Source organism: Myxocyprinus asiaticus, chromosome 13, assembly GCF_019703515.2.
Source record: "Myxocyprinus asiaticus isolate MX2 ecotype Aquarium Trade chromosome 13, UBuf_Myxa_2, whole genome shotgun sequence".
NCBI lineage: Eukaryota > Metazoa > Chordata > Actinopteri > Cypriniformes > Catostomidae > Myxocyprinus > Myxocyprinus asiaticus.
The window spans coordinates 22521811-22530843 of NC_059356.1; the positions used below are offsets into that span (position 1 = coordinate 22521811).

General features: G+C 36.4%; 1 protein-coding gene across 1 annotated transcript; it reads left to right on the forward strand.

The window, feature by feature from the left end:
* Positions 1-672: 672 nt before the first annotated feature.
* On the forward strand, positions 673-8390 carry LOC127450137 (C-type lectin domain family 4 member C-like). The gene is made up of 6 exons (XM_051713951.1): positions 673-796; positions 3384-3479; positions 3588-3650; positions 5566-5702; positions 6886-7010; positions 7682-8390. Exons 1-6 carry the CDS (start codon positions 733-735, stop codon positions 7830-7832), a joined length of 636 nt encoding a protein of 211 aa, XP_051569911.1. The 5' UTR covers positions 673-732; the 3' UTR covers positions 7833-8390.
* The last annotated feature ends 643 nt before the right edge of the window (positions 8391-9033 follow it).

Below are 9033 nucleotides of genomic sequence, written 5' to 3' on the forward strand. Positions count from 1 at the left end.
TTGGCTGGCAACAAGGTAAATGAAGAGACGATGACGTGTGATGAAGTGCAGTTTATTTACATAAGTGAAATCAAACAACCGTAAATCCAAACATGAAACAAAACCTTGATTTGACTTGACTTGACTTGACTTGACTTGACTTGAACAATCCAACAATGTTACACTTACAATACCTGACAAAGGACAATGGCAAACATGAGGCTTAAATACATGGACAAGGGAGAAACATGACAATGATAACCAATGACAAGACAGAACTGATAACAAGGTAACAAGACAATATACCAATGAAAACAAGACACATGAGCATGGAGGGAAACATGAAATCACATGACCAAGAAAACAGGAACAAACATGGCATGGAAACAGGAAATAACATGACATGAAACCACATGACCTGAACAGGAACAGGAACTAAACTTTAAAAGACATGAACACAAACATGAACAAAAACACATCTAGATGTGACAATGTCAAATAGCCTTCGTTTTGTTGAGGGGAAAATATTAAATTATAAAAAAAAAATAATTACAAAAATATATGGAGAATAAAAACAAAGCAGCACAAAAAAAAAAAATTACCCCAGAAGTTATATACCCCCAAAACCTCAAGACAGGAAATGGTGACAGGAAATGATGATAGGAAAGTGTGGTATCTGAACCCTTTGCTGAACCCTCAGATACCTGATCAAATCAGAGAACTTCAACTTGTTAAACTCATACCAGACTCAAGATGCCTGAAAATATTTATTTCAACACTTTTACACAGAAGTCAGGGTCAGCAGATACAGATGAGAGTAAGTGATTTTTCTCTCTGATCTAAATTTCATAAAATCATAATCAAGATCTAAATGCATTTCACAAAATTATTTACTGCTCTCTTTATCATCCGTTTCATAATGTTCCGGTCATTGCTCCACAATTTTTTTCTTCTTTTTCTATTTGCAATTTCCCTCAGTTTTGTAATCTTTAGACCAGAAAACTTGGAAGCTTTACATTGCACATCTGGTTTCTATTCTCTCATTCTTCATATTTTTACACTCAACAAAATTATTAATTTTTCAAACCTGCCAAGTAGTTTGACTTGAGAGTCAGATTTGTTATATATTTTAATGCAAATTCTATCTTTGAGGTGTCTTCCAATGTTCAACTCTCACTCCAGTTTTCTTTCCCACATATTATTTAAGTGTTTACGTCATATAAATTTTAAACTAGATCCATTTAGTATTTTTTTTCCCTCTAATATCAATATTTTGTCACACTTTAAAGTGAATACTGTTGTAATTTTGATAAGTTGCTCCAAGTGCAATATAAACAATTCTGCTTTTGGCAACACTCTGTGGACTTTTCACCCGGAAACTGGAGCTCACACGTGTCCATACATTAAACAACATTTCCAGCTTCGGCCACTGGGGGCAGTGATTCTTTTTCAGTAAGCACAAAACGATTTCAGCAGAAGAACGTTTGTGTCTCATTTGGAAGGCTGCATCCTCCGGAGGTCACATTTGTTGGCTGCATACATCATCGAGGCAGTCTCAATTAAAAAAGTGAATAGGACACTTTGAATGCAGCCTTTGAATGTGACCTTCTTTCACGGGAATTCGGAGGATGCATGAGATGTATCCTTCGTGGGCACTCACAACCCGCAATTCTTTGCTTCAACGGAAATGTCTAAAAAAATAATGCCAATTTGCCCGTAAATATGATGTTCAAACGCAAGTAATGTTAATTCCCAGGTTGAAGTACCTCAGCAGATGGGTGCAGAGTATATATTATGTATAATTATATTAATATATAATTAAAATAAAGTATTAGACTAAAAGTACACCAGTAAAATCTATTTTCTTTTCTCGCGCTTGTTTAAGAGTGGCGTGCTGTCATAGCAACCATGTTACGTTCCATTTCTGTTTGTCCTACGTAGGCCGTCTCATTTAAACGAGGGCGAGGTATACTGCAGCCTTCAAAGGATGCGTCCTACCTAGCATGCAGCCTTCGAAACGAGACACAGCTGTTGCCAGATTCACAGTGGGTGCTTCTCGTTTCTTAAATTGTGCATCGTCTTTCCTCACTCCTCTGTCCTCAAGCCCGTGACCTCCAAACCGATCAAAGTCCCCCATGAAGGACATATCAATTCTCTAAATGCACTTGGAGGTGAGGAGTGCATGTTTCACCTTTGTGGGTGAAATAAACCATAATTGTCACATACTTTAACAGTACATCATGAATTATTAAGTTTTATTATGAAAATATAAATTAATCAAGTTTCAAAAACATAACGGCAAGCGCTCCATTATAATGGAGCTGTGAAGACAGCTCTTTGAAGTGACGTGTGAGTGAGCAGGACATTCTGTTTTACAACTACATCTTACTTCGATTCCTCCGTCCTCCTTTCCTTTCCATGCATCCTTTCCTCGTTTCTTAAGAGGGAGGCGTTAGGAAGAAAGGAAAGGAAATAATGATGCACAATTTTAGAAATGAGAAGCACCACAGGCATCATTTATGTGTGGGATGGATGTCCCTTTAAATTTTTGCCTTTGCCAACTTTGTCCCCACCACTTTTTGGAATAGCTTTCATCAGGTAAGTGTCTAATGCAGAATTAACATCTCCAGTTCTTGAGCAGGGGTTTCTTAATTTGTGTGTGATATAATAAGTGCCGATCCAGTGCTGGACTTTATAATTTTTTTATGTTATGACGAATGCACATTGCAGCTGTTATTAGCGGCGTTGAGTAACAGCGGGCGGCGATGTTCTCTTATGCATCTTGCTCCGCTGTTCTGCAGCTTGTGCTTTTTTCCAGTTAAATCACAAAGCACAATGCAAACAAATGTGTCCCCGCTCATGATGTACATCCACTGACATACAGATGCAATCTTCATTTATTAAAATAAAAAGGTTTGTTAGGGCAGTTTAGAACCCGGAACTCCTTGTACTAGAGCAATAAACTTTACCATAAGACCCCTTAGTCATTTAGACACCACCTGTTCAGATCAGTCTGTTTATCCACTCACTAACTAAATCCTTGTACTAATAGTGTTACATGTATGGATCAAGTTATCAAATTAATCATGGGAATAATTTATTAGAGCTCTTGAATTGCTCATTCAGAATAACTATTTATCAAAACAGTAAAAGATCATTTAATATTATCTGCATGAAACCTAAACCATTATCATGAGTTTCGCAACTTTGTGAGATCACAAACTGTCCCCACCACTTTTTAAAACAAAGTGACACCCTTAAGAAGCAACCAGTGTGATCAAAGGGCGACATTAAAACCTATGTCCACAAGCTGGGTGATGACCCTATATGGTAACTTTAGCCTTAAATTTTGTTAAATTGTTTTGTGCTGGAGGACATTCTTTTTCTAATTATGTCATTTTCAGATATAATATGTGCCAGAGATAAGAGACGTGCTATCTACGTTATCTTGGTTCTCCTCTCCATGTCTCTGCTGGCTAGTGCTGTGTTAGCATACCTGTGTAAGTACCCGTATGTTTTACGAAACCACTTACACCCATATTTATCAGTTGTATGTGTTGTATTTGCACTGTGTATCAGCTTAGCTAAAATACTATTTTCCTTCACAGATTACACCAATGACACAAATCAATTGAGGGCATGTCGACCAATAACAAACTACTCAAATACAGGTGAAAACCACACAAATGCATATTTTCTCACTTTAATTAATTGACATTTTAAAAATGTTCTCTATACACCTCAGATGAACACAACACAACAAATGTCTGCAAAATTCAGCAAGCCAACACACCACTTTTAAAGATTAAGTTGTCAAATATGCAAAAAAAAAAAAAAAGAAAAAAGAGCATATATACAGTAAAAGTGTACGATGAATGCTAGAATATACTGTATATGCTGATATATAATATCAGTATCTAATCCTTGTCAGAATTCTGTGTAAAATCTAGGGCTGTCAATCGATTAATTTTTAACCAAATTAATTGCATGATATGGAGATATAATAATATATAAATATTTGCTGACAAAGGCCCTCAAATAACAATTAATTCATATATAATGATCAAATAATTATAAATAGCTATATTAAAAAAAATTATAAATATAATAATTCTGGTAATTGAAATGTATTACATAATTGTGGCAGATGAGTAAATCATTAGCCTAATAAGACAATACAAAAAGTGGCTTTAGAAGGCAATATATTTATTATTTCCATAATATGGAACATAAGCCTATAATTGGCCTACAGTCCACAGAAATCCATTTTGCATTTTAATTCGTCAATATTTTCTAAATAGATTTATTATAAGGGCTTCTCTAAGGACTTGTCAACAGACCTTATTCACACTAGCACCATCTTTGATTTTTAATGGGAATGACAACGAGGCTGTGAGGGATAGACGTACAGTCTCTTCAATGGGCTGTACTGCAGTTTAAAGTGTTTTTGGATCGTTCTGCGGACAAAACATTGATAAAATATCTGTCCAAGAACATTTAGTGGACAAATCTCCAGATGACAAGAGTTGTGGAACATCAGATGAGATCAAGGAGCTTTATACAGCTTTATACCATTCATGCCATTGAAGAGACTGTACGTCTATCCATCACAGCCTCATTGTCATTCCCATTAAAAATCAAACATGGTGCTAGCATGAAAAAAAGTCTTACAGTAGTTACATCATGTGATAAACAAAGCGTTTATTGGTCGCTGTGTCAATTTAAACGCAGTTTGAAACTTCTCGAGATCCCTGCTAGAATTGTGCTCCGTCCAGCAGTGTTGAAAAACGCATTCTCGTCTTATGCTTCTGAGCAAGCTTGAGTGTTGTTTGTTGCCTGTAGAACTGTGTGTTGCCTGCAGTTGGAGTTTCGCTTACAGTCCCCTGGTGAAAACAGGTGGAACTTCAGGCTTGAATTGCTCCGATATTAGGAATATTCCTAATTACAGTCCGGCAACATCCTTAAAGGCGTTTGTTTTAATATAAATTACAATTTGTATTTAAATTAGCATCCCTAAAAACAGTGCTGCATATAAACCATGCTATAATTTGTCAGGCTGTCAGCTCTGACCCACCTCAGGTATTGATATAAAAAATGGCACTGATGCTGCTTTTGTATTTATGTAAATAAAGTGTAGCATCTATACAGCCTTAAACTTTGTTGTTGTCCTGACAGATTATGTAGTTATAATTTGTTTTATTTTCTGTTTTTTTTCCTGTGTAAATACATTTGTGGTGCCTGCAGCATTAAACAGTCTGTGCAAATGCACCTTTTCATGGTAGGCTATGCCGCTTTAGATGCAGCTTCTGCACAAGTACTGCCAGTGAAGATGCAGTGTACTGCCAGTGTAAAGATGGCATCAGACCCAAAATGCTGGGAATCATTTTGTATTCAAAATGTTTTTCTGAATCAATATATTGTACTACACAGGTTTTGCATGCAGCCTACTGTATAATGCTTCCATTTTTTTTAATGGTCAAAGACCAGTCAATGCAAATATTGTATACTGTGTACATAATTGTCATAAATGCACATGGAGTGCAAGAAAAAGCTCTCAACAAACACTGAATAAACTTTTAATTTTAGATTTGGTAGAAAGGTGGATCCTTAACAAGGACAGATTTTATGTTTTCTCCAATAATACAAAGGACTGGAACACCAGCAGAAAACACTGTCAGGCCATAGGTGGAGACCTGGTCATCATTAACAGCAAAGAGGAGCAGGTAAAGTTGAAGAAATATGCTGCAATGCCTATAGATCAGACAGGTTATGAATTGAAAGTCCAATTACACAAATGTGTGTTTTCTCTAGCAGTGGTTTTCTCGTTTGATAACCACATTGACATATTAAGGCAAGGGTAAACTATATAATGATGGTTGATTTGAAACAAAAGGTTGAAGTTTGTTCTTGGCTTGGGGCAAGTTGTCACATTTTTATTGGGGCATGTTGGACATGTTGTATTGTGTATTTTACTATAAATGTTATAAATGTATAAACTTTATTAATAACAACACAAAACTTTACTTATAAAACTACTAAAAATGCATTTGGAATAAAAAGTTTAACAATGGGCCCTGGTCTTCCCAAATACACAGAGGTAAGTAATTCTACAACTAAACCAGCATTATCCAAAAACAGAGCCTTAATTTTCTTCTCTGAAATAATCATGTTCATAGTAACCCAAACATAGAGTACCAACAATGACTTTTCCCTGGTTTTCATTTTACAAGCCTAATGACAAGTGGGAGATTATCATGAAACCTGTCAAGAAAATGGTCATATTTAACCCCAATCAATCTGAAAAAATAAAAAAATATGAAGTTACATTTTGCCTGAAGGAAAAGAACTACATATAGAACTATTAAGACTGTTTGCATTGTGACATTATTTCAGGACAGTTAAGCATATTTTACCCAATTCTTCTTACCGGAGTGTGTCGAAGAGTTTTACTTTTAGGCCTACTATTCCCATACTATTGTTTTCAGTAATGATTGTCATTACCATAACACATTCAGTTATTTTATGACAATAAAATCAGGCTGTTGTACAATGATTTTTTAGAGTGAAATCTGTGAAAATGAAAGGCAGTATTAAGGGAGTATACTGTGATGTATAAATAGTGTACAAATAATACAATAGACAGTATCATTGTTTCACATTGCAGTAATGAGAATTAATGGGCAAAATGTGCATTACTGTCATGAAAATAATGTCACACTGTAAAAAAATCTTAATGGCCCTAAAATAGACTTCATTCTCTATACTCAAAATAGAATTTCTTAATTGTTTCTTTTGATTTTGAAGTAAAATAGGACCAGGAAAGGAAAACCTGTTTTCTTAACAGGTTTCGTGAGAATCACTCAAGCACTGTATGTTGAGTCAAATTTCAGACTTGTGTCTTTTTAGGAATTTCTTGCTCAGCAAATCATTACTATAAATGCACTGATGCTACATTGGATTGGCCTGACTGACAGCCAGAATGAAGGGGTGTGTCTATGGATGGACAACACCCCCCTAAACAATAACCTCTCGTAAGCATTATTTTAAAAGCTTGTGATGACATTTATATTTGATGTGCTTTGAGTTGCCTTTTTATTAGCTGGAGCAGAGCATGATGCAAGTAAATGCTTACATTTTTTATTATAATTTTTTTCCCAATTTGGAATGCCCAAATCCCACTACTTAGTAGGTCCTCATAGTGGCGCGGTTACTCACCTCAATTGGGGTGGTGGAGGACAAGTCTCAGTTGCCTCCTCTTCTGAGACAGTCAATCCGCACATCTCATCACGTGGCTTGTTATGCATGACACCGCGGAGACTCCCAGCATGTGGAGGCTCATGCTACTCTCCGCGATCCATGCACAACTTACCACATGCCACACTGAGAGCGAGAACCACTAATCATGACCACAAGGAGGTTACCCCATGTGACTCTACCCTTCCTAGCAACCGGGCCAATTTGGTTGCTTAGGAGACCTGGCTGGAGTCACTCAGCACACCCTGGATTCGAACTCGCTACTCCAAGGGTGGTAGTCAGCATCAATACTCGCTGAGCTACCCAGGCCCCAATGCTTACATTTAAATTAAAAGTTTATTTCTCAAAAGCAATAGGCTATATTCTAAAGTTATAACAGACCAGATGGATGTTTTTTAACATAGCCTTACACAATTATTGCTCTGACAGTTGTTTGTTTTTCTGTCAGATGGTGGATCTTCCCTCCTGATGATTTTGATAAAAATAATCCCTTGGGTGAAGACTGTGCTGTATTAAATGGATATTTAAGAGGAGAAAAATGGGGAGACATCTCTCGCTTGAATCAGGATAGAAGTGTTTGTGAGATTCTGTGTTTTTGATGTTTTGTTCTTTATTTGTTTCTTTGTTTGTTTTTGTTTATTTGTCATCATTACAACAAGACTGCCATGATCCAATCTGCTTCTTTTGCCACATCCAGATATGCATATTTTCCTACTCCATAATATTCCAAATGCAGTATGTCAAATGAGTAGGATATCTCAGTATTCATGAAAAGAAGGTGAACTACACCTGGATGACCTACTACTGCATCTGCTGAGATTGAAGTGTGCAACCAATGCACACTTTTGTATTTGAAAAGGCCACAGGGGCTGTACCTCATGGTTAAATTGTACTTGTATAACAACACCATTGTAAATTTTGACTATGCCACTGTAAAAATGAAAAGATGCTCGATGCACTGTACATCAAATAGTCTGTGGTTGCTGTAACAGCCTTTACCATTCTGATTTTTAGCTTTCACAGCAACTTCTGTGAACTGTTAACAGAGAAGGGCCACAGTTTACTTCACTCAAAATCAGTTTTTCCCTTCAGCAGAGAGGCACACATTTTGGTTGAGATTTATATCAATATAAAGATAGTTTACTAATAGCCTATAAATGTACAATATAGAGTGAATAAAGATTAAACTTCGAACGGAATGAAACAAATGCCTAGTCTATAATTATGAGCTAAAAATGTGCTTACAACACAAGTGGCTATTCTATTCTATTCTAAGCGTAAGCTCTAGCATGAAGATATCGGGATTCATTCTTTCAGGTATCTCATCCAATCACAATACAGCCTCCGCATAATAAGCCTCCTCAGCTGCCTCTTGTTCACATAATTCTGTGTTTTCCTCAAGTGCATGTGAGTGAAACACACAATCATGTTACATGCTATGCATCGCTTCTCCAAGCAACATTCACTTTCATGTTGTATTATTACTCATCGTGATGTTCATTCTCCTCACCACAGATGATCTCCATCAGGAAAATATGCTAAATTCTCAGTTTATTCTTCTTTGGGGGAACAATTGTCAGTGCATATAGCTGATGGTGATGGGATTTCAGGTTTTCTGCTATCAATGTCCACAATTATCTGTTCTTCATATTCCTTATGCTGCATCAATTTCGCTTTTCAAGTTGCAATATTTCATTTTACAAGATTATGTGGGTAACCGAGTTTAGGTTCACAAATGTTGATCTGTTTTCCATAGTGTCTGCATGCCTGTGTGTACTCCCCATCATGGAATCAGGTCCA